A 27,989-nucleotide genomic window follows, 5' to 3' on the forward strand; every position below is an offset into this window, starting at 1 on the left:
GATATACAGTAGATGTTTTATTTTATTTCCGTTTTTCCAGGTAAGACTCCAGTCAAAGAAAACACTTCTTTGTTTATTTAAAAAAAAAAAGGCAAATAGCTTGGTGTGTAATTAGGGCAAAGTGGAATTTAAAAGTGGACCATTAAGTAGACAAATTAATGTAAAACATCAACACAAAATCTGTTAACTTAGGTGGACATGATTCTTCACAGTATAATAAAATGCATATATAAATAAAATGTACAAGTATAAATGTAGCATAACAGTATTAGCAGTATCTAAAATTGTCTCTTGGGTACATCAGTGCTCAGTTTCCTGAAAGCATTGTAAATTAAAAAAAATTGTAAATTGGTCTATGCACACACAATTGTACAATCTGACCATGTATACACATAAGGTTGTGTGTGTGTGTGTGTGTGTCACAAAGACTTTTTCTTGTCCAGAAGGATGTTTGCTACATGGAGTGCTCCTTGGAATAGACGCAGATGCCCAAGTGTGATCAGCACAATCACAACCGCACTGCTGCAGTATACTGCTATAATACTGCTCTCCTCTGGCAGGAAACACTTAGACAGTGCGAAATCAGAAGGGGAGAAGGTGCCCTATTCACACAAACACACAAAAAAATACATATAATACAGAAAGAACATAAAGACAATCAGAAACAAAAATATTTCAATGACTGCTGATTTTCTTAAGTGTGAATGTCTGCACTTTTCCCCCCACTGTAGTTCAACAGGTTTGTTTGTTTTGTATATAAAAAAGCTATAATGTAAAGTGGGCTTCATTATAATTGTTTTTCTTTTGCATTGCAGTGCACACCTGTGCTGTGTTTTAAATCAGTACAATGTGACAGGCGTCACAATTTCATATCTGAGTTGTCAAATAGATTTAGGAGAAATGGAAATATTCATGATTAAGTTCCTTCAAAAGCAGTATTGTGCCACAACGTATTTGTTTAAATGAGCATTACTGCAGGCAACAAATCCAAAGGGGTTGTTCTCATTTACTAAGCTTTCAGAAGAAACAAATAATGCTAGCAAAAACTTGGCAAAACTTTGGTCATATTACACTCACCATCCACTTTATTAGGAACACCTGTACACCTGCACATTCATACAGTTATCAAATCAGCCAATCATGTGGCAGCAGCACAATGCATAAAATCATGCAGATACAGATCAAGAGCTTCAGTTAATGTTCACAGCAAACATCAGAATGAAGAAAAAGTGTGATCTCTGTGACTTAAACTGTGGCATGGTTGTTGGTGCCAGACAGATTTGGTTTGAGTATTTCAGAAACTGCTGTTCTCCTGGGAATTTCACCCACAACAGTCTCTAGACAGAATGGTGCCAAAAACAAAAAACATCCTGTGTGTGGAGTGTCTGCAGGCTGAAACGCCTTGCTTATGAGAGAGGTCAGTGGAAAATGACCAGACTGGCCTGAGCTGACAGGAAGTCCAGAGTAACTCAAAGCACTCTTTAAAACCATGGTGAGTAGAAAGGCATCTCAGAAGGCACAATACATCAAACCTTGTGGCGGATGGGCTACAACAGCAGAAGACCACATCAGATTCCACTCCAGTCAGCCAAGAACAAGCATCTGAGGCTATCATGGGCACAGACTCACTGAAACTGGCCATTTGAAGACTAGAAAAAGACCAGGTAATTTTTTTCTAAACTTCAACTATAAAGTTTTTGGTGAGCTTATACCCATGATAACTTCAGATTCCTGTTCTTGGCTGACTGGAATCCAATGTGGTCTTCTGCTGTTGTAGCCCGTTCACCTCAAGGTTTGATGTTTTGTGCAGAACATCACCATGGTTGTAAAAAGTGATTATTTGAGTTACTATATCTCTCCTGGCAGCTCAAACCAATCTGGCCATTTTCCTCTGAATTCTCTTTTCCAGCCACAGAACTGTCGCTCACTCCTTGTGTGGGAAATTCCTGGGAGATCAGCAGTTTCTGAAATACTCAAACAACCACGGTTAAAGTCATAGAGATCACATTTTTTCTTCATTCGGATGTTGGATGTGAACAATAACTGTAGCTCTTGACCTGTATCTGCACAATTTTTTTTTTGCACTGCGCTGCTGCCACATCATTGGCTGATTCGATAACTGCATGAATGTGCAGGTGTACAGGAGTTCCTAATAAAGTGGACAGTGAGTGTATATTGTGTGTAATTTTGTGGTTACCAGGATGAAGCTGGGATTGTTGCGGTTCCTCCAGCTGAAAGATGGGACGCTGATCTCCAGGAAACGATTCTCATGGAAAACCTCACAGCTGCTGTGGGTGTGGCCACTCAGAATGAGGCGGGGCTGGAACCACCACAGTAGCTGAGAATTAGAGAAGAAAGCTGTTTTTATTTATTTAGTTCAATAGTGTATTTCTGTACAAACCTATGATATAGATTTGTTTAACATAAATAAGAGCATTTTAATGTATCTGTGATTTTATGCAATGTGTATGTTCAAAAGGGATGTAAAGCAATGCCATTATCTGTATCTGTATCTGTTTAGTGCTCATATCTGGTTTCGTATTTTGATTTAAACCAGATGTGGGCATGGTCAGGAAGTGTTAATCCCAACACTATGCCCTGGAAACACTAGAAACCCTGAAAAACAGGGCTGCTTTTTTCATCTACCAGTTATAACAACAAACAGCAATTTGCAGAATATATCTTTTGAACCAGAAGCCCTATGGAACTTTCTGGCAAACTTTCTATCTTCTATCTAATGTGACTATCTAATGTAGCAAGCTAACTGGTATTTTGGTATTTTGGGATGTTTCCCAAATAAAGAAACTGGTATTTATAAGTGATGTCACCCTTGATATTGAAGCTGTGAAATCTGTGTCAGAAAAACAAAACCCTTTGCTTTGAAACAGTGTGCTTAATTAGTTCTTGCCAAAAAGATAGTAAGCTTCTTTTTGGAACACAAGAACATGACTGCTTTGGAAATTGATCCAAAAGAACCACAAACCCTAGCATGGATTTCAAAAGTCATTCAAGGAAAATTTTTAACTCATCAACAACTAAGGTTATCTTTTTATAAGAAATATGTATTAATAATGTGTAAGAGCTTAGCGTTGTCTATAAGAGCAACAACAACACATTTATTTATATAGTACATTTAAAACCATGTTGACCAATGTGCTTTACACACCAAGGACCTAACAAATCAAAAACTAATACAACAGAGATAAATACAGTACCATAAAACAAACAAACAAAAAAAATAAGAGAATTGCTTTTTGTTTATTATGTAATACACAACTTAAGGTTACCACTTGTCTTTATTGTTAAAAAAAATAAATAATGTTTTCAAAATGGAACCCAAAACGATGCTGCAAGAGCCACCAAGAGCTGCACTTCACTATTTTGACCACCAGATGCCACTAGCGCTCACTGTGTTGAAAAGCTTCTAGTATTCAAACAACTTTGGAAGATATCAAGGGAAGATCATCTTACCATAGTGTAAGTAAAATTTAAAATTCCCCAAACATTGCACATAAGCTCAGAATCTTATCTTGTTTGTTTTGTCCTTTCAGATTTCTTCTGGATGCACACAAGCATTCATGAGTTTCAGCTCTTTGAATATATTATCCTCCGCGTCGTTAAAATTGATTGACGTGGCGGCCATATTCTTTATAAATGTCAACATGTTTTGGTAATTATTGAGTTTCACACTCTCCTAAATAATCTGACACCGGGTTTGTGAAGATTGGTCAAAAATCCTAGGACTAAAAGTTTGCAAAAATAAGTTTTGCATATTATGCAAATTAGCAAAGAATCAATCATGGCATAAATTTGTGGGTGGGGTCTAGCTGAATTCATCTGAAGAATTTTGAGTGTACAACTTATGGTTCTCGAGATATAGGGCAAATAGTAAACACTTGCACTATAGCCCCGCCATCAAGCTGATGCCGGTCCCTTTAATTTGCTTGAGTAGTGGTGGGAATTCTACACCATGTGACAAAGTTTGGTCTTTCTATGGCTTACAGTTTGGGCTGCCCATTGTGTTTTAGCACAGAATCAGAATAATAATACAAAGAAGAAGAAGAAGAAGAAAATCTGATTGGGTGACGGCTGCTATATTTTTGTAACCTAGTCAACAATTATGCAGTACAACAGATTTTAGCTTGATTGGATTTAAAGCCTGAGAAACAGTTATTTGGATCTAATCCTGCCCCCTGTTAAAATCTGTAAGATGAACTGTTTTCTATACAACCATTGTATTGTAGGAGTGCATCATGACTCAAACATACATGCACAGGACACACATGCTGGTTGGGGTTGTGAAAAGAATTTGATGCAAGGTTTTACACGGCTGTCCTTTTAATAATCACACTAGGAAAATATTTCAGGAGATTGGAAATAATTTGATTCATTAAAACACTGATATGGTTAAAAAGCTGAACACACTCACCGTATTCACGCAAAATTTGCCCATCTTTTTCCTAGGATAATTCTATTTGACTTTCAGTGTGGGTTATTGGTGTTAATCGATTCAGGTAAAAATGTCCCTAAAACTTGCTCTACATATGCACATAATTTTGGATAGTTTCACATACAAACAGCAGATTTTTAGACAGAATGTCTAGATTGGGATCCATATAAACCAGGGGTGTTAAACTCTGTCATGCTAAGAACAAACCTATCTATAGACTCCCATCTCTCTCTTTTCCTGATGGTGTACACACACTGAGACACACAGACACAAATGTCTGGCATTTTCTGAGTATTTTGGTAGGCAATATTTGTTCTCCAAATGTATTAATTAGAAAAAATAACGACTGAAAATTAATTTTTCAATTTTGACCAATGAAATACAGAGCAACATTTTTAGTTATAGTGTTGCCTATGTGCCAATTGTTATGAAATTTGAGGGGAGTGTGTCCCCAGAGGGTGTCCTAATGACAATGACAATATTGTAAAGTTTGAAGAAATTTGACTTTGCATTCAGATGATGCAGCTCTTTTAGTACATACATGCAGTACATGACCTCACATAGCTACTTCACTGTCGATGTCTGCCGTATTACATTGCAGATTTCAAAAGCAATAAAAGACAATAAAAACACCAACTAAGGTGAGACATCTGTTTCAGAGGGTTCAGAGCTCAGTGTTACTTGTTTTTTAACATTCTAGCATGAAATGCTTGGTATGCTGTGCACACAGCAGAACTCAACATTGCTTTTTTTTTTTTAACTTGACATCTACAAGAATGTATGATATACTGTTAGATTCAGTTTAATGAGCAGATGTCATTTTTTCACCTATTTTTTGAATTCATATGTGCGTTTCCAAAATATCACCTCACTTCCTGTTTTACACCTTCACTGTCACATCTGTATATAATTTTATATAATAATAAGATCACAAACAAAAACAATAGGGTTCCAGCACCTGCTACCCTATAATCAGTATATAATCAGCATAGGGTGCCTACACACCTTCTGTGCTTGGCCACCTAATTAAATACTCTATTGATATGTTTTCCACCAAGTGAAAAGATTTTTGCAATATTTATTTTTTTTCTTGCATGTCAAATCAGGTAAGAATATTCAAAACCTACATAAAAACAGGTGGGTGAAAACCCCACCTTTTCACCTTACCTTCTTTGAGGCATCCTGAGAGAGTACGTCATAACGTTCCTGAAAGGGCTGATAGCGTTCATTGAGTGGTGCTGCATCTTCACCTGTGCACTCAGCATCACTGGTACGATACAGAGGGTAGTGCTGGAAACACATCCATAACATTTTTATTTGGAGATATGCAACATATTCACTGCAAATACCAGCAAATACCAGAGTTTACTCAAACGGCCCATGTTTGATGAAGCAGTTTATTTTGTACACATTACATTGCTATGTTTATTACAATTAGCGGTCACTTTATTAGGCAAATCTACCTTGAATCCATTGTCATTGGTCATTTTATAAAGTATACCTACCATTTATACATTACCAATTACTAACTGTAGCCCATCACATGCTATGCATAATTTCTTAGCCCCCTTTACCCTGTCCATCCATGGAAACAGACCGCTGATAATCAGATATTAGTTGAGTGGTGGACCATTATCAGACCATTATCTTCGAGACTGACATGACAGTGGCATCTTATTGGGTGTGGCACTGGAATGAATGCGTCAGGCAGAGTAGCACTGATAGCATTTTTAAACACCTCTGTTACTGCTGGATTGAGAAACAGATACTCAACCAACACCAAACACAGAGTCAGAAACTAACAATAATAAAGGACTGGAGAATGATTAACACAGATTATGCACAGACTATCAGCAGACCTGATACTTACATGCAGTGTCTTTCATGAATACGGATTAAATTACATGGTCACATTTTGCCCCTGTCTGAAGTGAAAGTTAAGATTTGTATACGGGCAACAGTTAGAAGCACTGCTGGCATGAACGTTAGTAAAATTAATCAAGCAGTAAAAAGAACTAAACGTTGATTTTGGTACAAAGTGCACTGATTACAAAGATTACAAAATGCATAGGACAACACTTTAACCTTTAAACACACACACAAACACACACACACACACTCATATACACATGGGAGTGAATGTCAGGATATGGCATCAAATTTATGGCCCAATATCTCCCTAGATCAAACACTAACGGGTTGTTAGTCCTTGCCCTAGTACACACGTACACAATCGCATATATTTACCTGAAGTATGATGGGCGGCGTTGATGCATGTGTCTGTATGTCCCTGCAATGATGCCTTGTAGCATCAGACTGCAAAATGCAAATGTGACACTGTTAACCTATACATAAAGCTATATCTAACCCAAAAACAGAGATCATCTACAGAAATAATGCAATAACACATTTTGCACAGTTTTTCCTAAGTGAAGTTCTAGCAATTTACTTGAGCCCCATATATGCTGGTGTAGGATCTGAAGTGAACAGGCAAGGAAAGCAAAGAAGCCATAAAGCTAGGAATCCTGCTTCCAGACTTTGCAGACCCAAGTTAAGTACCACTTGTTTACTGATTGCTGGATTTCAACTGCCCTGTGAACAATCAGCAACTGATAGGACATCCCTGACCAGAGGATGAACCCTCTTAGCCAAGAGGAACCCTTGTCAAACTTGTTGATCTAGATCGCTGGCCAAGACCAGATGGCTCACCCATCACGATGCTAAAACTGATAACTACAGAAAATGGGGGGGGGGGGACGGGGACTCACCCAAGGACCCTCATGGAATGAGACCTTTGTTCTCCCCTTCACACATTCCACAGAACGCAGCTTTAACAGACTGCATAAGGCTACTTTACATCTCCTATAAGGACAATGACTTTTAAGATGATGCACCATAGTTTGGAAACTTGTTGCCTCTTTTAATGTCATTCCGTATGTGTGTCATGCTTATAGCCACCAGGTCATCATGATGCTTTTTGATCGTTTAACAGGGACCATAGTTTTCGTGTGTGTATCAATAACACCAGGTATGTCATGTTTGGTATGTGTGTGATCACTATTGAATTTCCTAAGGGTTGGTATAATGTAAAGTTGAGTACGATGTATTACATGCATGTTACCAAATTCCTTAACAAAGTTCTAACTTAACCTTATGCAAAGTTTGCAAAGCACATAACTCAGAGACCAGAATGTTAATTAGTGTCAGAGGAGGAGAATACAGTTTACACCCTGCCCCAAGATCCTGCTGATTGGAGCAAACACTTTGGGGTCAGCCCAACTGGAAAGGGTTAAAACCCCCTGACACAAAGGAAACTCTGAGTCTCATCCAACACACCTCTGCAAGAGTCTCATCCAATCCATCTTCCAAGAGTCTCATCCACTACATCTCTGCAAGAGTCTCCATCCACATCTGAAGGAAGTCTCATCAACCAAGAGCTTTAGAAGTTCATCACAAGGAGATCACGCTTGCTCCGAGACTGCATCCAGACTGGTTCTTGCAAAGCTTCCAACTCTCGGCTTCGCACCGCTGTGAACCACTCTTCAAAGTTTTGCAACCCGCCTACGAGACTCCGCCGGGTTCGCGCCTCACTCTGTTTATCTTCCTCATTGGTCTTTCGAGACACTGCATAAGGCCAACCAGACCGCCGACCAATCAACATCGCCGGAAACTCCTTCCAAACAACAACGCAACGAGGGAATCCCTGGCAACACAAACGCAAGTATAGTACCTCCAGATTCTCGCTGAACTGGTGCATTTAATACAAGTTTAAAGCCCTTCTAAACGAAGCGAATATTAAAATAACTGATAAGTTGATGGTTCGTTCAGGTCATGGTCTGAGAAACTGCTAGTAACTTGGAATTTCATTCACTCTCTTTTCAAAGCCATTTTCACCCCTGTTTACACGTGTGTGTGTGTATGTGTGTGTTTGTGTTAGATTAGTTTCTGTGTTGTTAGAATAGTAATAAAGTCTCGTCTGATTTTATAAAGGCCAGTGTCTTGTGTCTCTGTGCTTCAAATTTATTGCCTTAAACTGCCGATCTTGTTACTGTGCTCTTAATATAGTGTTTCACTATATTTAGGATATTATTGCCGGTGGCCACGGAGGTAATATCCCATATACAATTAATAAATACATTCATTTCAACTTATCGCTGGACGAATAGTTGATCAGCTGTTAAAATATTAAGTTTACAAATTTCCCCTTTTGAGCTGATCTGCTAATGTCCTACATATTTTGGTGGAGAATACAACGGCTTAACCTAAACAGCTAATTTCCTTACATATTGGTGGAGAATACATCAGCTTAACCTAAATGAGCTAAATTTTCCCTACACTGGCTAACAAGAAAAACATATATGTGCAGTGCATGGGGTCACCACATCAGTCATCAAACTGATATTTAATTATTTGTTCCATTTACAAGTCTACTTTCTGAGTTGTAATGCCACTACTTAATAAATTATACGTTAAGACCTTATCTGTCTTGCAGAACTTTAACATCCTTTAACCTTTGCGGAACCACCACTGCCTGCAACTATTGATTTCTAGCCAACTGCTAATATTACAGTCAAATCCATCAAGAGTTACAAGAACGTACTTGAAATATACATGGCTTCATGGCAAATCCCGCTGCATTAAACAGCTTCCTATTTGCAAAATCCCAGAAAATGGTGTTTCTCTGAAGATTCTCAAGTGATTGATTTGGTAGTCATCATGGCTCTGCTAAAATCAATGATTCAGGAGCTCAGACTGTACAATTTGGAGGTTCACATATTTCTTCTCACACAGAAGACACAGTGTCTCAACAGCATTTGAGGAATGTCTAGCACTTGTTCTTACGGTGAAGTCAAAGAGTTCCCTAACATTAAAGCAGACCGCACAGTTCTAGATTAACTCTAAATATAAGCCATCTCATCACCTCAACATGAAAAGGATATGCTTGCCAGTCAGATTTAGCCTGGCCACCACATGCAGTATCAGCATCTTTTGAGTATGTCTGTAGTCACAGTGTTGAGCCCCCTAAGCTTGTTGAAGCTACAAGCTTTCATAAGTGGGTTATCAGCCTACTGTACAGCAGGACCCCAAATGTCATGGACAGAAATATGTCTGTCTCAGCAAAAGGAACCTAAGCATTGACTTGCTAAAGACATGCATTTCTAATTAAATTAGTCCACTTGGTAGTGGTGCCCTATTGGAGAGAAACAATGCTGGTACCTGACCATGACTCCCACTGTCTCGAACTGTCTGGCCCATCCTGATGCTCTACTTCTCCTTGTAGCTTCCTTCACATGAGAATAACTTGCTGTTGCTTAGGATGGCCCACATGGATAGCCTAAAAACTGACATGAGACTTCTACAGATGGTCTCACTTGGATAGTCTAAAGATTTCACTTACTGAAAACAAGTCCAAATCCATTCTTCAGTGGATATCTTCACTTGGATACTATTAATTTAAAGCTAAAAGCTATACTAAAATTTAGAAAAGAAGAGTAATGACTCATTGTCCTTCTATTTGGTGTCATCAAGAAGAGGATGGGTTCCCTTTTGAGTCTGGTTCCTCTAAAGGTTTCTTTTCATGTCATCTCAGGGAGCTTTTCCTTGTCACTGTTGCCTCTGGCTTGCTCATTAGGGATCTAAATCGATATCTGGATTTCTGTAAAGTTGCTTTGGGACAATGTACATTGCTAAAAGCCTATATAAATAAAATTGAATTTAACTGAGATGATCACCATAGACACCTCCTTTGCATGCTGAGGTGTGTGTTGCCATAAGAGTACAGGGGTCTTGTAAATTACATTTCTTTGTCTTTTTATGTTTTGTCCTTAGGATTTAAAAATATTTCAGCCCTAATTATAATGATGATGAGGTATTACCTGTGTGGAGCAGTTAAGTTGCTGTGCGAAACTGAAAAGTTTGTCCTCCACACTCTGACAGATGGGACAGTGATCTCCATGTAGTGCCACACTGTTCACCAATAAGAAACTACATACACACATTCACATAAACAGTGTATAAGAAACAGTGTACAGAAACCTGGGCAGACAATGGATTAATTCAGTGTGAAGCAGCTTACTTTACTCCTCTCTTGGTGAGCATCTGTGCTGATGTCACGTTGAAAACTTTCTCAAAACGCTCAAGTTTATAGGAGGTCATTCTATTTGGGAGACAACAAAGACATTGGAAACTCTTTTTTTCAATTCAGGCAAGAATTATAATTGTTTAGTAGCCATCAAACTTACTCATGATGAAATCCAATGTCATGGTTGCCAATGAGGACCACAAGTTCTGTGTTGTTGGGGTGATGGAAGATCTGTTTAAAGCGCCTTACATCATCTTCCCAGTCCTGAAAAGAATTAAAATGTAGTTAACTAAAACAGCCTTTAACCCACATGATTATTTAATAATAATGCAACATTTGGAGCTTAGGCTCAGGGTTTGAGGCTTAATTATAAAACATACAATTTAAAATTTAAATTTATCAAAATGTTCTTTAACATATAGCTATAAAGGAAAACACTGGTTTGGAGCAAAGTGATAAACTATATCAAAGTGAAGCCAAACAGAAAAGAGCTAACAAAATTCGGGCAAAGGTTTATCATTCGTTTCTTCGATTCGTATCATTCCTGTTGTCATACCTTGCTAATAATGTTCTACTTCCTTATGTTTCACATCCACAGTGTCGTTTTATGACAGTAACCCAACAGTGGTAGCCTGCACCATCAAATGAGTGTTCATTGATACATATGCTGGGTGAAGATAATTCTAGTGACTGACATGTTATTATTCTTATCATATTTGACTGTGTCATTAGAATGGAACCACTGCTTGTGTTGCCCTTTGGCGGTGTTTGCACTGTGGATGCAGAGCTAGGAGCGTAATTAACATCTTAATATTATAGTTTCATAGCATGCGATTTACAGAAGCCTTCAGTAGAAACACTGGGGAACCTCAGATCCTATAGCCAGCACTTTATCTCAATAGAGGCCAGGAGCATTTGTGCCACTATGTTAATGCACACAATGAGAGATGGGTACAGATCCTACAGCCAGCACTCCAAGCAATTGAGTGCAGTAAATCACTGGGTTTGATAACATAAATAAAAGGAAAGGGTAGCTGACTCAAATATCATGCCTGGATACAGGTAAAGGCCCAGGAGGATCTATTAGAAACCTCAACAGTGGGGCTCCTGAGTGGCGCAACAGAAAAGCATTCGCCCTATCGTCCAGAGATCATAAGCAGATAGTTCAGTTAAATTGGCAGAGCAGAAGTTGATCTATTTGCAAACAGACAACACATTATCCAATGTGGTTCACATGCTTTGGCCCAAGATTGTTGTAAGTTGTATGTACACTATGACTGTGCACATAGGCAACTGATGCTGAACTTCTGGACCCTGTAGTCCTACTACTTTACCTTAGTGGAGCTCCATTTGCCTTCATCAAAAACATCTCCCAGAATAAAGACCATCTCTGGCCTGAGCAGAACCAGTGCTGTCTGAAAAGATCTCTCCATCTGCCACTCCCTACAAGGAGACATGGTATCAGAAGAAAAAGAAGAAAGCATTTATTTGTCATATATACATTACAATACAGTGAAATCCTTTTCTATGCATACTCCAGTTTGTTATCAGTTCTGCTGAATGGTGGGTGGTGAGAAATTCTCTGGCATTTAACACTGTGTGATTCGTACCTGTGATGTCATGAAACAGATGACACTGGTGGTGTGATTTGCAGAACAGACAAAACATTCAGTATGTGGCACTTTCATATCGCAGACATAGCTACATATACAGTTAGCTCCAGCTTTACTGGCACCTCTTTGAGCATATAGCTATAGCCTGCCATTGGCCTAAAGATGTCTGGTCTTTCATGCCCGAGTGTAAGTTATTAGGAAAAGCTCAGGAAGTGTACTCCTCCTTATCCTTGCAGGATAGTTTACAGTATGAGCTAGTGAAAGGTACTCAGTGCTTATGAGTTAGTTCCTGAAGCCTACAGGCAAAAGATCAAAAATCTTAAGAAAATTCTTTCACAGATATGTGTAGAGTTTGCAAGGGAGAACGAGACTTTGTTGGACAAATGGTGTTCTGCGAATGAGGCTAATGACTTTGACTTATTGTGTGAGCTGTTTTTGCTTAAGGAACAGTTTACCTTATCTTGTAGTGGTGTACCTAAATGAGAGAAAGGTTTCCTCCATGTCAGAAGCTGCTGTGTTAGCTGATGGGTTTGTGCTGACACACAAAAATGTGTACAAGCAGACCAGGTTAGAACCCCCTTACTGACTGATCGACAGTCTAAGACAGTTCAGCCTAGTCAGTCAAATTCCCCTCCTAAAATACTAGCTCCTCAGTATTTTACTGCCATAAGCCTGACCATGTAACTGCAAGTTGTGCAATCTTAAAAAAGGACACAGAAAAAGCAAAATCAAAGCTCCAGTCAGTCTCAGATCATTGCTTTAGTTAAAACTCTTGCTCCTGCTTCAGTTTCTGTTAGGCTTGGTGATGCTGAGAAAGAAGATGCTGATCCTAGGTATCAGCTATTTGTAATGAAAGGTGCTGTTTCTTTGGTAGGTAAAGAGCAGACCCCAGTTCCTGTTAAAATCCTCTGTGATACTGTATATATACCAGTATCACAGAGGATTTTAACAGGAACTTGGGTCTGCTCTTTACCTACCAAAGAAACAGCACCTTCCATTACATATGATTGGATCATTGTCTAATCCCAAAGAACTTGATCAGGCAACTGAATGCTTACAATCAATGTTCCGCTACACAATAGACAAGGTAACTCCACCTAAAAGAAAAATAATTAGAGAGAAAAAGCTAGCACCCTGGTATAACGATCACACTCGCACCATAAAAAACAGACCACTCAAAGATTAGAACATAAATGGCATCAAACTAAATTTGTAGTATTTCAAACAGCATGGAAGGTGAGCCTATAGAAAATCTCTTAGTGCTGTTAGATCAATGTATGTCTCCACCCTAATTGAAGATAACAAAAATAATCCTAGATTCTTATTTAATACTGTAGCAAAATTAACTAGGAATAAGACCACATTAGATATATGCACACAATCATTATATAGCAGTGATGACTTCATGAATTTTTTTCAATAGTAAAATTAAAAATATCAGGCAAAAAACTCAGCCTATTAATTTAAAACCAGACAGTTTTATACATAACCCTCTAGATAATAATATAACAATATCAGATCAATGATTAGAATGTTTTATTCCCCTTCGAGAGACTGAACAAATTTCACTAATTTCTTCATCAAAATCATCAACTTGTATACTAGAACCCTCATCTACATGCTTCTTCAAACAGATAATTCCAGAAGCAATCAAGCCTCTTCTAAAAATAATCAGTTCTTCCCTTAGCACTGGCTATGTACCTAAATCTTTTAAACTAGCAGTTATCAAAGCGCTGATCAAAAACCTGACCTCAACCCCTGTCAATTGTACAATTATAGGCCAATATCAAACCTCCCCTTTATCTCCAAGATCCTAGAAAAGGTTGTAGCACAGCAGTTATGCTCATATCTACATAGCAATAACATTCATGAAATGTATCAGTCAGGATTTTGGCCTCATCATAGCACAGAGACAATGCTGGCTAAAGTGGGAAATGACCTAATACTGGCCTCTGATCAGGGTTGTGGCTACTTGCTTGTGTTGCCTTACCTTAGTGCAGCTTTTGATACCATTGGTCATACTATTCTGTTTGATAGACTAGAAAATGTTGTTGGCGTTAAGGAAATGACCCTCTCCTGGCATAGGTTTTATTTGAATGATCATTATCAGTTTGTAGAAGTAAATGGTGACTTCTCTATGCATACCAAGGTAAAAGTTTGGTGTTCCTCAAGGTTCTTTTTTAGGCCCACAAGGTTCTGTTTTAGGTTTTCTTTATATATGCTACCTCTGGGTAAAATTATTTGCAGACATGGTATTAGCTTCCACTGTTACGCTGATGACACCCAGTTGTTTCAGCAAAGCCAGATGAGAGACATCAGCTTAATAAAGTTGAGGAATGTGTAAAGGACATTAAAAACTTATTAACTTCCTTTTACTTAATTCTGACAAGACAGAAGTGCTTGTACAAGGACCACATGCAGCTAGAAGTAAGCTTTCTGATTACATAGTAACTCTGGTCTTTCATTTGAAGCTTGTGTAGATTACTAGGATAGCCTTCTTTCATCTCAGAAATATTGTTAAGATAAGAAATTAAATGTCACTACACAGTGCAGAAAAATTAATTCATGCTTTTCTTACTTCTAGATTGGGTTATTGTAATGCCGTGCTGTCTGGCTGTTCAAGTACGTGCATGAACAAGCTCTAGTTAATATAAAAAACAGTCCTTACTAGAACCAGAAGATATGACCACATCACCCCTATCTTATCCACACTGCATTGGCTCCCAATAAAATTTCGCATTGATTATAAAATACTATTTTTTTGACCTATAAAGCACTGAGCGGAGTTTTCATCTTTTATGATCTGCCATGTCTACTTTGATCAAAAGGTTCAATTCAATTCAATTTTATTTGTATAGCACTTTTAACAATGGACATTGTCACAAAGCAGCTTTACAGAAATAAATACATTAAAGATATCAATTTTAAATGTATGACTTTATCCCTAATGAGCAAGAAAGAGGCAATGGTGGCAACAAGCTATCGTGCGCAGCTGCATCACTGCCTGGTTTGGGAATTGCACCGTCTCGGATCGCAAGACCCTTCAGCGGATAGTGAGGACAGCTGAGAAGATCATTGGGGTCTCTCTTCCCTCCATCGCAGACACTTACACCTCACGCTGCATTCGCAAAGCCAACAGCATTGTGGATGACCCCACACACCCCTCTCACACACTCTTCACCCTCCTGGGAAACGGTACTGAAGCATCCGGGCCCTCACGACCAGACTGTGCAACAGTTTCATCCACATGCCATCAGACTCCTCAATACTCAGAAACTGGACTGAAAGAACACATACACACACACACCTGCACATCCTCCATCCTCTTTGCAATTTTTTGCACATCCCCGCTTCACATTATGCTGCCTCAAATATTTATTATACTGTACAGATCTTATACTCTCTACCAGGCTGCTACTTCTTATGTTTACACCTATTTCAGCAACTTATATTGTACTCTTTTTGCACTATTGTCATTCACTGGATTCACTTTCTAATAGAACGGTGTACTGGTCGGCGCTGCACTGGGACTTACTGTGCCCATCGTCTCTCAGTAGTCATTGTACTGTCTTGTGCTGTCTGCACATGTTTGTACCTGTGCACTTTATGTATAAATTTATGTAGTTCTGTGTTGTTCTGTGTTTGTCCTATGTAGCACCTTGGTCCTGGAGGAACGTTGTTTCATTTCACTATGTTCTAACTGGCTGTATATGGTTGAAATGACAATAAACTCTACTTGACTTGACTTGACTTCAGGTAGCCCATGATCACCCTTGGTCAGGACACTTAGGCATCACAAAAAACTTATTCTCATATACTTAAACATTTCTTTTGGCCTGCTCTTAGGAAAGATGTGGTGCAATTCTGTTGATTTTGGCATGTTTGTCAGCAGTGATGTTACTTTTGACACTGAAAGCTTTGAAGCTCGTTTCAAACTCGCTAGTGAATTTCTAATGATACACTGTGCAAAGGCTTGTGTTGTGGTTTGTGTAGTATGAGGTGTGTGGTGGCATTGTGTAGAGCAGTTATGGACAGTCTGCTGTTGGAACCATCCAGAAAAAAATCCCAGACATGGTAATATTATGAACTATTATATAAAGTAAAATGCCAAATAACCAAATAAAGTAAAATGCCACATAATTATTCAAAAATGTATCACCATAGACTTTCACTGTAAAATTAAGACTGCCATCGCTAGGGTACAAAGGCAAAGGCAACCATCCAGAAAAAAATCCCAGACATGGTAATATTATGAACTATTATATAAAGTAAAATGCCAAATAACCAAATAAAGTAAAATGCCACATAATTATTCAAAAATGTATCACCATAGACTTTCACTGTAAAATTAAGACTGCCATCGCTAGGGTACAAAGGCAAAGGCAAACTTCAAATGGTCATTAATAATTCAAATGAATGTTTTTACAGGTTCACTACTTGCTGCCATCAGCAGCTGATGTATCATAATAATAACACGTCACCTATAGTGAGGCATTACATGGCCCAACACAGATATTTTATTTCTTAATAAAAAATCTTAGCAGAAGCACATCTTTTCTACTGTATCTTAAACACACATGCACAATTATATTTCCACACACAACATGACAAGTGGCATCAATGAATTATTCAGTCTTTATTTTATTTAAGGAACATTTAAATAAGAGAAGCATTCTTTTCCTAGAAAGAGTGGAATTGTACATTACAGTATCTGACCTGCCAACTGAAATACATTATCAACATTACAGACAATTTGAGAAAAACACTCTTTAGTATGCATGTTGTGGTAAAAGAGAAAACAGATGAACATACTGTTCACTTGAGAAGGCTAAAGGCTAAAGATTCAATAGCATACATGATACTCTTTTACTATCTGCATGTAGATTTGTAGAGTAGTTCCTGTCTCCAAGTCTTGAGGGTATGAATGAGGTCAAGCTGCACTAGAAAAGAAGCAAGAATGTACATTCTGTAAGGAAAACAACTATTATGGGATGCAGTGAAAAAGACTAAAATGATGAAACGAATGTTATGCAATCATGGAACAAGACCATGTAATTATAAGTCATGTTAAAACAGGATAATCAGTGTACTATGTCACCCAATAAGATTACATAACATACATAACGCATGTATGTAACCATATCCTATACTACTGTTTTTCATTTCATACTCTGAGGTATGGTATGGTAGTACAAGAGTGGCTACCTGGCTTGTGAGCAATTGCAGACTGAATAAAATCATTGCTTGAGCATATTCAAGTGTTGGTTGTGGTTTCTCATTTTACAGGTAAGTTTCCACCACATATTCTTAGCGTCCCTGGGTGAACTCCAACATCTCAGTGTACACTTGATCAAGAGCGACTTACATTTATCTAATTTATACAACTGAGTAGTTGACAGTTAAGGGCCTTGCTCAAGGGCCCAGTAGTGGCAGCTTGGCGGTGCTGGGATTTGAACTCACAACATGCCAATCAGTAGTCCAAGGTCTGAACCACTGAGTAGAAGCAACCGTCTGAAGGATTAAAGATACCTGCAACTACAAATTGGAAAAGAGTAAGATTTTTCTCAACAACTGAGACACTCTCCTGAACTTCAGGCATAAATTTAGTAAGAAGAATATTCCTTGCTCTAGGATATTTTCAGAGGACTCACAGTAAATGTTGAGATTTACTGTTATTAAGACATTTATTTATTTATTTTAAAAAATGAAAATGATTACTTTGATGCTGCAGAGAGTTTGTCTTTGTATACGAAGATAACGGCACCTCCTCCCTATCCTCCAGTGCCGGCATCCCCTTCATCTCCATTCAACTGGCCACCATCGACTGTGTCTCCATCAGCAGGCCCAGCACCCGCTACATCTGAACCAACAGCTGACAAGGACAAAGGAGCCATGGGAGTAGATTACAAGAAACTTGCTAAAGAAGTATTGGCATTATCAACTGGTGGCACTGACGACATGTACCGAGACATCTGGTGAGGGTCCGACTCAGCCAGGTATCACCAGGTCAAACCGCCAGCATCAACCTTTTCAGTGGGCCCCGCTCCAAATGCCCTGATCCAATTCCCACAACCACGGACTGGACAGACTATCGAGGGTGGAAGAGTTCATCCCAAAGTCATGTATGTTTACAGGCCTCTTGAACAGTCTGAATTGGACTCAGTGGTCAAAGACATCACAAGTTGCACAATGCGTAAAGGACTTGGTCCTTCAATGATATGTTCAAAATGACCAACCAGGAGTGGACTAAAGTCATGGCTAGTGTTTTTGGGAACAAAGACACAGTGAGCACACCCATGGGATCCAGCAGCAAATAGAGATCCAAATAGCCGTCCCATCAACTTGACACTCCTGATGCAACAAATCCGTGACACTTTCCCCATAACCAGATACTGGGATAAAGTCAAAAACTGCATACAAATAACTGGAGACACAGTGGAGGAATTCACTGAATGTGTAGCTGAAGCTCTGAACAATGGCCTGATGAACAATTATGACAGAAGAACAATACATAAGGCAAGTCCTGGCTCAGGGATTGGATAAGAAGATCTTTTTTTGCAAGAGTTCCTGCACTGGCTTGCAAAACTGATCTGATGACTATACTGATCTGATGGCTCATGCTATCCATGCTGAGAGACCCCTGAGAGATAAACAGAGCAAGGCTCAAAACTCCCTTCAGATGGCACAACTCCAGTTTTATTATTAAGGTGAGACACTGACTGGAAGGGGCAGGTGGTTCTCATGGAGGATTTAGACTAAGCCAAGTTCAAAATCATGGTACAGAATGTGGTTGTGGTCAAGGTAGTGGCACCTATGGTGCCTGTTTTCATTGTGGCCAGCTAGGCCATCTTATTAAAAATTGTCCTCAACTGTCAAATAATCAAGAACATCAGGCTGCCAAATTTTCTGTTACAGCTCCAAAAATGGGATAAGGTGGGGGAACAGACTGTAATAAATCAGAATTTGCAGTTAACCATTGACTAAAAGAGATCCACTCATTAAATTAACTGTTAAAGGTTAAAGTAATTCCCTTTCTGGTAGATGCAGGAGCCACACGTTCAGTGTTGTCTAAGATTGCACTTTCTGATGTGATATTAAGTTCTGATTCAGTTATTACTGCAAGATTGTCAGGGCTTCCTGTACCATTTAGCCAGCCATTGGCCACTACACTAGGAACTAAGATGATTAATCATAAGTTCTTAGTATCTGAATGTTGTCCAGTTAACCTGGGTAGAGACTTACTAACAAGATTCAGCACACAAATTTCATTTCAAGCAGGCAGCATAGATGTACATATTCATGAAAATGGTCTGTTTTCACTGTTATCCTGACCCATGCTTTTATTCATAGAATGTCACGTACTGTGCTGCTTACTGGTCTTGATGCCACTTACAGGAACGAAAGGTTTCCAGGACTTGTAAATGAAACTTTAATGATTGGCAACATATTTCAGATTGATCAATTTATAGGCATGTCGGTACAACTCAGCCGTGAGCAGCAAACTCTTTTCAGAGTTGAGTAAAGTGTGCCTTTCTGCAACTCTAAAAAATGGAAGCAGTTGGAAGGAAGTTGGAAAATAGTTTAAAACTGCTCTAGCATGTACTGATTGGATAGACAAAGGTGCCTTTATTTTTTCACCACCTCTACAAACAAATTGCTTTCCTAATTTTCTAAACACTGGAATGATAAGGTCTAGGCAGGATGTATGTGTGGAGTCAGATGCATCAGCAGTAGAAAATGAATCCTTTGCCTTTTTTGCTAAAATCCCTACTTGGTTAGAGTCTAATGATGCATTTGATATTGGCATAATAAAAACATTTCATGTAGTTCCCAAATCTAACCATAGACCTTTTAGACCCCAATATCCTCTTTCAGCTGAAGCAGAACAAGGGTTATGTGAGATTACTGATTCACTCTTACAAAGAGGAGCTATCTCTCTCCCTGTCTGCATTCTCCTGTTTCCAACCCATTGCTAGTGGTAAAAAAGAAAAATGGTAAATACAGCATGGTGCAGGATTTAAGACGAGGCTGTTTGTCCATCTGTCTGAAATACCACCCACATCTCAGTATTTTTCAGTCACTGACATGGCCAGTACATTTTTCTCCATTCCTGTGCATCCAGAAAGCAGGTACGTGTGTTTTTTTTTTGTTTTTTTTTTAAGGTTAAGCACTACCAATGGAATGTAATGCCACAGGGTTTAACTGATTCTCCAAATTTCTACAGAACTCAATTATTGTGTAATTTGGAACCGTTCGCGGCACCTGCAGGTAGCACCCTAATTGTTTACATCGACGTACTATTAGGAAGCCACAATAAGGAAGTCTCCTGTCAGGAAACTGAGACTTTACACAATCTGTTAAGTATTTAGGCCATTTTATTTCTAATGAAGGTCCACAGATTGAAAGGATAATTTCCATTTCCAAGTTGCCTAAACCACGCACCAAGAAGCAGGTCATGTCCCTTATTGGTATGATGAATTATTGCCATGCTCGGATAACCTGATTATGCTGAAATTTTGCAATCATTATCAGATTTGGCTCGCAAACCTCCTCTTCAAATGACTCACGCAGTCACTTGGACAGAGGAGGAGCTGCTTCCAAGCACCTTAAATCCGCGGTGGCTACTTCTCCAAGCTTAGGGACCCCTGATTATTCAGGCATTCAGGTTGTACATGTATATACAGTCAGGTCCGGAAGTACTTGGACAATGGCAGAGTTTTTGTGATTTTGCCTTTATACACCACCACAATGGATTTGAAATAAAACAATCAAGATGTGATCGAAGTGTAGACTTTCAGCTTTATTTTAAGAGGTTCCACAAAAATATGGCATTTACCATTTAGGAATTACAGCCATTTTCAACAAAGTACCTCCATTTTCAGGGGCTCAAAGGTATTTGGACAAAGTGACATAACTGTAAATATAACCATAATTTTAATACTTGGATGAAAATCCTTTGCAGTCAATGACTGCCTAAAGTCTGGAGCCCATGTTCTCAAAACTCAAATTCTGAGTTTCCTCCCTGGAGATGCTTTGCCAGGCCTTCACTGCAGCCACCTTCAGTTGCTGCTTGTTTGTGGGTCTTTCTGCCTTCAGTATTGTCTTCAGTAAGTGAAAAGCATGCTCTCATGAGGTCTGACTTGGCCATTGAAGAATATTCCATTTCTTTGCCTTCAAAAAGTCTTTAGTTGCTTTCGCAGTATGTTTAGGGTCATTATCCACCTGCACTGTGAAGCGGCGTCTTATCAGTTTTGTAGCATTTGGCTGAATGTGAGCAGTGAGTATAGCCCTATACACCTCAGAATTCATCTTGCTACTTCTACCAGCAGTCACATCATCAATAAACACCAGTGAGCCCGTTCCATTGGCAGCCATACATGCCCATGCCATAACACTTCCTCCACCATGTTTGACATATGATGTGGTATACTTTGGATCATCAGCTGTTCCTTTCTTTCACCATACTTTGGTTTCATCAGTCCAAAGAATCTTATTCCAGAACATGGGAGGCTTTTTTAGATGTTTTCTGGCAAAGTCTAATCTGGCTTTCCTGTTCTTGAATGTTACCAGTGGTTTGCACCTTGTTGTAAACCCTCTGTATTTACATTCATGAAGGCGTCGCTTGATTGTAGATTTTGACAGTGATACGCCTACCTTCTCCAGAGTATTCTTGACTTATGTTGATGTTGTTTTTCTTCAACAAGGAAAGGATTCTGCGATCCACCACTTCAGTTGTCTTCCGTGGTCTTCCAGGTCTTTTGATGTTGTTGAGCTCACCAGTGCTTTCTTTCTTTTTAAGAATGTACCCAGCTGTAGATTTGGCCACACCTAAGGTTTTTGCTATCTCTCTTATAGATTTATGTTGTTTTTTCAGCCTAATGATGGCCTCCTTCACTTGCATTGAGATCTCCTTGGACTTCATATTGGTAGCTCCAGCCGAAAAGCTGCCAAATGCCAACTCAGGACCTGATATCAACTCCAGACCTTTTATCTGCTTCATTTGTCTTGAAGTAACAAGGGAATGGACCGCACGTGGTCAATTAACTTCTTGTCAGTCAATTGTCCAAATACTTTGCTTAAAATGGCTGTAATTCCTGAATGGTAAATGCCATATTTTTGTGCAACCTCTTAAAATAAAGCTGAAAGTCTACACTTCGATCACATCTTGATTGTTTTATTTCAAATCCATTGTGGTGGTGTATAAAGGCAAAATCACAAAAACTCTGCCATTGTCCAAATACTTCCAGACCTGACTGTATGTACATGAGAGTAATGGTTTTATGTCTGGCATTTTAACACAATCACACGGCAAAAAATGGAAAGCTGTTGCATATTTCTCTAAGCATCTCAATCTGAATGTGTGGATATCCATCCTATAAGATCTCCACCCTATAAGACCTCTGGCAGACGCCACAGAAGCTGTCTTTGGTCTTCTGACTTAGTTGACTTACCTTGAGATCCATGTGCCACACAATGTGTATAAAATTATTACAAGTGTTACAGTGGGTCAGCAACCAAAATGCCCCTTACTGCTGCGGCACACATAAATTTATATGTGGCATAAAGGGGTGCGCCGCTTGTAAAGATTCTCTTTTTATTAAACCTCAATTAGAGCTGTACTTCAATGGATGGGTATCAACGCGTGGGGGGCATTCCTTTTCATTTTTCTTCGGTGATTTCACCGGATCCGAGAGTGGGCAAGAAGTGCAGCAAGCGAGCTGATTGTGTGTCTATGTGAGAGAATGTTGCCAGCACTGATGACAATCACAGAGAACACAGAAAAACATTAAAAACATTTAGAATGGTATAAATGATGTTAAAATTATGATTTTTTTTTAAATAGACCTTAAAAATCAGGTTTTAAATTCATGTGGCATTCATGTAAACAATTTATATTTTTTGTATTAAAGAATCCCATTTCTGCTGCCATCACAAAAGTGAAAAATTTTGTTTTTTCAAAAACGCTAGTGTTTGGTTGTCATGGAAATGAAAAATGACAGGATAAGAGGATTTCAATTATTCTTAAAGTTTTCTTAACAAAATATTTCTTAAACAACATATGACTATTTATGCTTGGCAATGTATTTGAGCTTATGTATTAATAACAGTTTGAGTCTTGGACAGGAAACTGTATATTCCTTAAGTGTCTTAAGGAAAGACATAAGATGTAATCAGGTTTTACGAATTAAATTTATTCATACAAAGAAAATGGGAACATTACATCAAACTATTTTTTTTCCCCAAAGTAAAAATATTTACATGTTGGTTAAAAATGCAAGTGCCTGTGGGTAACAGCGTTCCTTTAGGAGCGTAAGAACTCGTTGACTCTGTCTTTGATGTGCTTTCAGTCAGTGTTGGTCATGTGGGGGAACCTCTGAGAAACGTTCTTCAAGACAAAGTGCCTTAGGATTAGGGGCAATGCAGATTTCCCCCTCGAACCATCCCAGCTGGTGGTCGATGCCCACTCTTTATACAGCTGCTCTGGTAAAATGGTACGGAACAGCAAACAGCCATATCGGTCCAGCCGTCCCCGATCATTAGGATCTCTAGGTGCTCTGGTGAGGGACAAGAAAACTGGAGTTCAGGATGGCAACTTCCAGCTGGTGTTGTTGGCGTTGGACCCGTGGTGATGACAGAAGATGGTGTTTGCCTATTGTCTGCATCTCCATTCAGGCTAGCAGCGACCTCAGTCGAACAGTCTGATGTTGGGGGACGGGTAGAGTCGAGTTGAGTCCTCAATGCCTCTTTTGCTGTCTGCTCCTCTCTTAGCCTAGGGCCTACACGAGCCTGGTGTGTGTTGTTTTAAAATCTGCAGTAGCTGCTTTTGCGTCTGCATATGCCTCCCTGCAGACACGAAGCTCTCTCCTCAGGGCCTCAATCTCAGCGTTCTGCCTCACTAGCTCACGCCTCAAAGTCCTCCACCACATTTTTCTCTCTCTTGGTGAGTATAATCTTTCTTTATAGACATTTTGAATTTTTACCGTCTTTGTGTTCCTCATCCTGCCACCAAAAAATGACGCGGTGTTCATTTTCGTTTCACTGAAATGGTCAGGTACTCTTTAGTTTGTCTCTACTGTAATGTGGCATGTGCCACCCTTAAGTACTGTATGTCTAGGTGGCTGAGTGGGTGGGGTTAGAGTGAAATCGAGGGAAAATCTGTGGATGCGCAGGAAAATATTTATAATGGTTTATATTATGATGAATGTACTTGATGATGACTTACATGTCAATGTAAATAATTTTTTACATTACAAACAGTATACATATCAGCGGTTATCAGTGTTTCTAAATATACTGTAGGTATATTTTGTCTTGTGCTGGCAGATTTTTTTTCACCAAGACCAAGAAATGTCAGAAACCCCTCTCTGTGACAATTTTTTTTTTCTAAGATCATCAAGATACCATTCACAGTACTTTACTTTTAGGTGTTCAAATGTTTCTTACAAATAGCCCTTATAAACGTTAAAAATAAAAAGTTGCGTATAGCATGCCAGAGCAATAATCTTCAATTTTAAGATATTCCAAACTTAAATGGCCCATTTGACCTTACAGCCCTCATTACTTGACAGAAGCTTACACAGTTCCTTCATATTTTTTTATTATTATTATTTAAATTATATTAGAAAAATAGGATTATGTATTTTCTAACATTTCTGTTTGATTACAGGCAATGACACAAAACATACAGCAGCCAGACAGTGTATTGCTGAGGAGGGGGTCGACTGGGTGAAAACACCAGCCAAGTATGTTTCTCTTCTGTCTGTCTGTCTGTCTTGGGTAGCCTGTTTAGTTGAACTTGTTCATGGAGTGTGAGCAAGTCAAATGAATCTAACTCTTATTTATTATTTATTTGTCTGCAGATCACCAGATCTCAACCCAGTTGAGCTGGTTTGGCACGCACTGAAGGAACTCGTCAGATGCAAGACCAAGCCAGGGAGTAAAGATGAGCTTCCTAAGGCCATAGTGACTTTCTGGACAGACTAAAGCAGCCTGCCACAGATACATCGAGCACCTTCAGAAAGTTATGCCAGCTGTAGTTGAGTGTAATAGAGGCTCATCTGGAATGTAGCAAATTTATTGTACTGTTGCCATTAATTAGTAAATAAACTGCTTGACCACAATACCCTACTATCTCTCATTTCTATAAGTACAACAAAGAATAAGAAAACCTAATGCCTGTTACTGAGTTATGTGCCCACATCTGTTAGTCAACTCAAGCTTTATATTTAAATAGGTACATGATACTTACAATTATTAAAGAAAAGAAAACACACAAAATTATTACTGTATTGTACATGGGTCAGTGATGAATTGAAAATCGCTTTCAGAACAGGCCTGCATTTTCCACATAAATCACTAATATATAATTATTATATAAAAATATAGATATGAGTACACATTCTGCCAATCAACATCTATGCCTCCCCACTCTTGAAAAGCAACAGCCCCCACTGGATTAAAGGCATACAGTTGACATTTGCAGTGTGGAGACATGAAACTGCAATTGGTAATAAAGACAATAGACTGAATGTGGGCTTAGAGGATGAGTTTATTTAAATAGTGAAGTTTTCTCCATTCCACTCACATACTGCATTCTGCCCCTGACTCTCCATTCTTAGGAACTTTAGCTGCTGTAGGAACTTTTCCGTAAAATGTTTCTGATTGTTTTTCACTTAATTTTTATACGTTGTAATTTCACATTGAGGGTCGGAAAGGTTCTGACATGATTTATCTTGGTTTCATTTTTTTTACATCACAAAAAATCTGCCATTTTAACAGGGGTATGTAGACTTTTTATATGCACTGTAAAATAACAATAACTTTGTTAATGTCCAAAATTCATATCCCTGACTGTATGTATGTGTAGGTATGCTTATAGATAAATATTTCTATGCTTGCCTTCCACTTTGTAATGAGCAATGACCCTAGGTGGGAATCTTTTTTGCTCTCAGAGGATTCTCGATTCTTCGTGGCATGGATTCCACAGGGTGGAAGGCTTTTTATCTATCTATCTATCTATCTATCTATCTATCTATCTATCTGTGGACAAGCACATGTGCATAGTATTTCTTTATTTCCTTTTTTTCATCTTCACTGTAAGATTTTCTTCTTTTTTAATGTATTTTTCTTATATTTTTCCTCTCTTATCCTTTGCTTGTAGACTGAACATATGCTTATAGAAGAACTACATGCTCATACAGACTGAAGAAATGATTGAGGAACATGTTTATGTGGAATGAAGTGTTGTTGCTACGCCAAGTACATATGTTTGCACACATTAACACAAGCTGAGCTTGGTGGCATGTAGTATGTTGTTTAAGAAGCATAAACAAGCAAGTTAACAAACAAACAAACAAATAAATGAGTTGGGTATTAAGAATTACAAGGGTCTTTTTGTTAGTTTTGCGTAACAACTGCAGTGAACTCCATAAATGCTAACTTCAATGCCTCTCTACCCCATTAGCTAAGAACATCAATCTTTGCAAATGTTGCAGTAGCTTAAAACTTTAGAAATATGACCTTTACAAATGGATTTTCCACACTTGCTAAATGTTATGTTTGTTTTGGACTCTTTTTTTTTTGCCACCTCCATCTCTTCCTGCCACATTTTCATCAAGTACCATTGCGTAGCAACAACACTTAGGCACTGAAATTGCCTGGGGAAAAGTGTGATCTGATCTGAAAAGGTCTGCAGGCTGAAACGCCTTGCTGATGAGAGAGATCAGAGGAGAATGACCAGACAGGTCTGAACTGACAGGACATCTTGTCAGTTCAGACCTGTCTGGTCATTCTCCTCTGATCTCTCTCATCAGCAAGGCGTTTCAGCCTGCAGACCTACTGCACACAGGATGTTTTTTGTTTTTCGCACCTTCTGTGTAAACTCTAGTGACTGTTATGTGTGAAAATCCCAGGAGATCAGAAGTTTCTGAAATACTCAAACCAGCCCATCTGATACCAACAACCGTACCATGGTTAAAGTCACTGAGTCACATTTTTCCCTAGTCTGATCTTTGATGTGAACATTAACTTAAGCTCTTGACCTGTATCTGCATGATTTTTTTTTTTTTTTTGCATTGCGCTGCTGCCACATGATTGGCTGATTAGATAAATGCATGAAAGTGCAGGTGTAAGAGGTGTTCCTAATAAAGTGGACGGTGAGTGTATGTTATGGTAGGAGTCCCTGTATGCCTCACAATGTAGTAGACACTTCCTTGAAACGGCATGCCAAAACAAGTGTTGCCAATGCAAACAATACAAGGGTTTTTCCCCCATTTTGAAACTGTAAGTCATTCAATACATACGGGTCAAATTCACCTGGAGCAGAACCTATGCAACCTATACTTTTCAAAGCAAATGCAACTCACCTCCTCAGTTTGTCGAACCAGTGTCCCCTGATGGCTCCGAGCAAATGAGGATCAGATAAGAAGAGAGCGCGAAGAGGGTCCCGTTTCTCCGCCATCTCCGGCCACGAGCATCGCAGAATAACAGGGAAGTAGACCACATATTCACAGAATATAAACACGCAACTCAGCGTCACAACGATCCATACCATCAGACTCCATTTACTTTTAGCGCGTGCTCCACGCATTACGGCTTATGGCTTACGGCTACAACACAATTAAAAAAAAAAAAAAACATTCAACACTGAGTGGCACAAAAATTAAGGCACAAAGTGCAGAAAGCAAAGCGAGTGTTCTGTTTAACGAGATCGTAGTGTTCTGTTGCGCAGGCAGTTAACGCCAGTGAGCATCCGTATGTAGGTATGAACAAAACATCTGTCTGCATCACATCCATACTCCAGTGCATTGCTTTGTAGTTATGAGCCAGCTCGCGCAACTCTCTC

At 38.9% G+C, this 27,989-nt stretch overlaps 1 protein-coding gene and 1 long non-coding RNA gene across 7 annotated transcripts; one reads left to right on the top strand and one right to left on the bottom strand.

Moving 5' to 3' along the window:
* On the bottom strand, positions 1–27,986 carry mppe1 (metallophosphoesterase 1). 2 transcript variants are annotated; one of them, XM_026924857.3, is made up of 9 exons: positions 27,511–27,983; positions 11,867–11,975; positions 10,693–10,796; positions 10,527–10,607; positions 10,327–10,435; positions 6,698–6,766; positions 5,618–5,740; positions 2,198–2,338; positions 1–602 (listed from the first exon to the last, which is right to left on the bottom strand). In XM_026924857.3, exons 1-9 carry the CDS (start codon positions 27,732–27,734, stop codon positions 420–422), a joined length of 1,143 nt encoding a protein of 380 aa, XP_026780658.1. In that variant the 5' UTR covers positions 27,735–27,983; the 3' UTR covers positions 1–419. The 2 variants fall into 2 exon arrangements, with proteins under 2 accessions (XP_026780658.1, XP_026780659.1); XM_026924858.3 differs by lacking the exon at positions 6,698–6,766 and having other exon boundaries at positions 27,511–27,986.
* Positions 7,264–25,266, top strand: LOC117595805 (uncharacterized). 5 transcript variants are annotated; one of them, XR_004576983.2, is made up of 6 exons: positions 7,265–8,171; positions 17,928–18,852; positions 20,213–20,274; positions 23,494–24,086; positions 24,813–24,888; positions 25,006–25,266. It is a non-coding gene; the product is annotated as an uncharacterized LOC117595805 (long non-coding RNA). The 5 variants fall into 5 exon arrangements; XR_004576982.2 differs by having other exon boundaries at positions 7,264–8,171; positions 17,928–20,274; XR_008300753.1 differs by lacking the exon at positions 20,213–20,274 and having other exon boundaries at positions 7,264–8,171; positions 22,020–24,086.
* Positions 27,987–27,989: the final 3 nt, after the last annotated feature.

The sequence above is a fragment of the Pangasianodon hypophthalmus genome, chromosome 22 (assembly GCF_027358585.1).
Source record: "Pangasianodon hypophthalmus isolate fPanHyp1 chromosome 22, fPanHyp1.pri, whole genome shotgun sequence".
Lineage (NCBI taxonomy): Eukaryota > Metazoa > Chordata > Actinopteri > Siluriformes > Pangasiidae > Pangasianodon > Pangasianodon hypophthalmus.

Coding starts and splice junctions, on each gene's coding strand:
- mppe1 (XM_026924857.3), bottom strand. CDS start 27,734: ATGCGTGGAGCACGCGCTAAAAGTAAATGGAGTCTGATGGTATGGATC. Junction 11,976..27,510: donor TGGTTCGACAAACTGAGGAG/GTGAGTTGCATT, acceptor GTCTCCTTGTAG/GGAGTGGCAGATGGAGAGAT. Junction 6,767..10,326: donor AACTTAACTGCTCCACACAG/GTAATACCTCAT, acceptor TGCATTTTGCAG/TCTGATGCTACAAGGCATCA.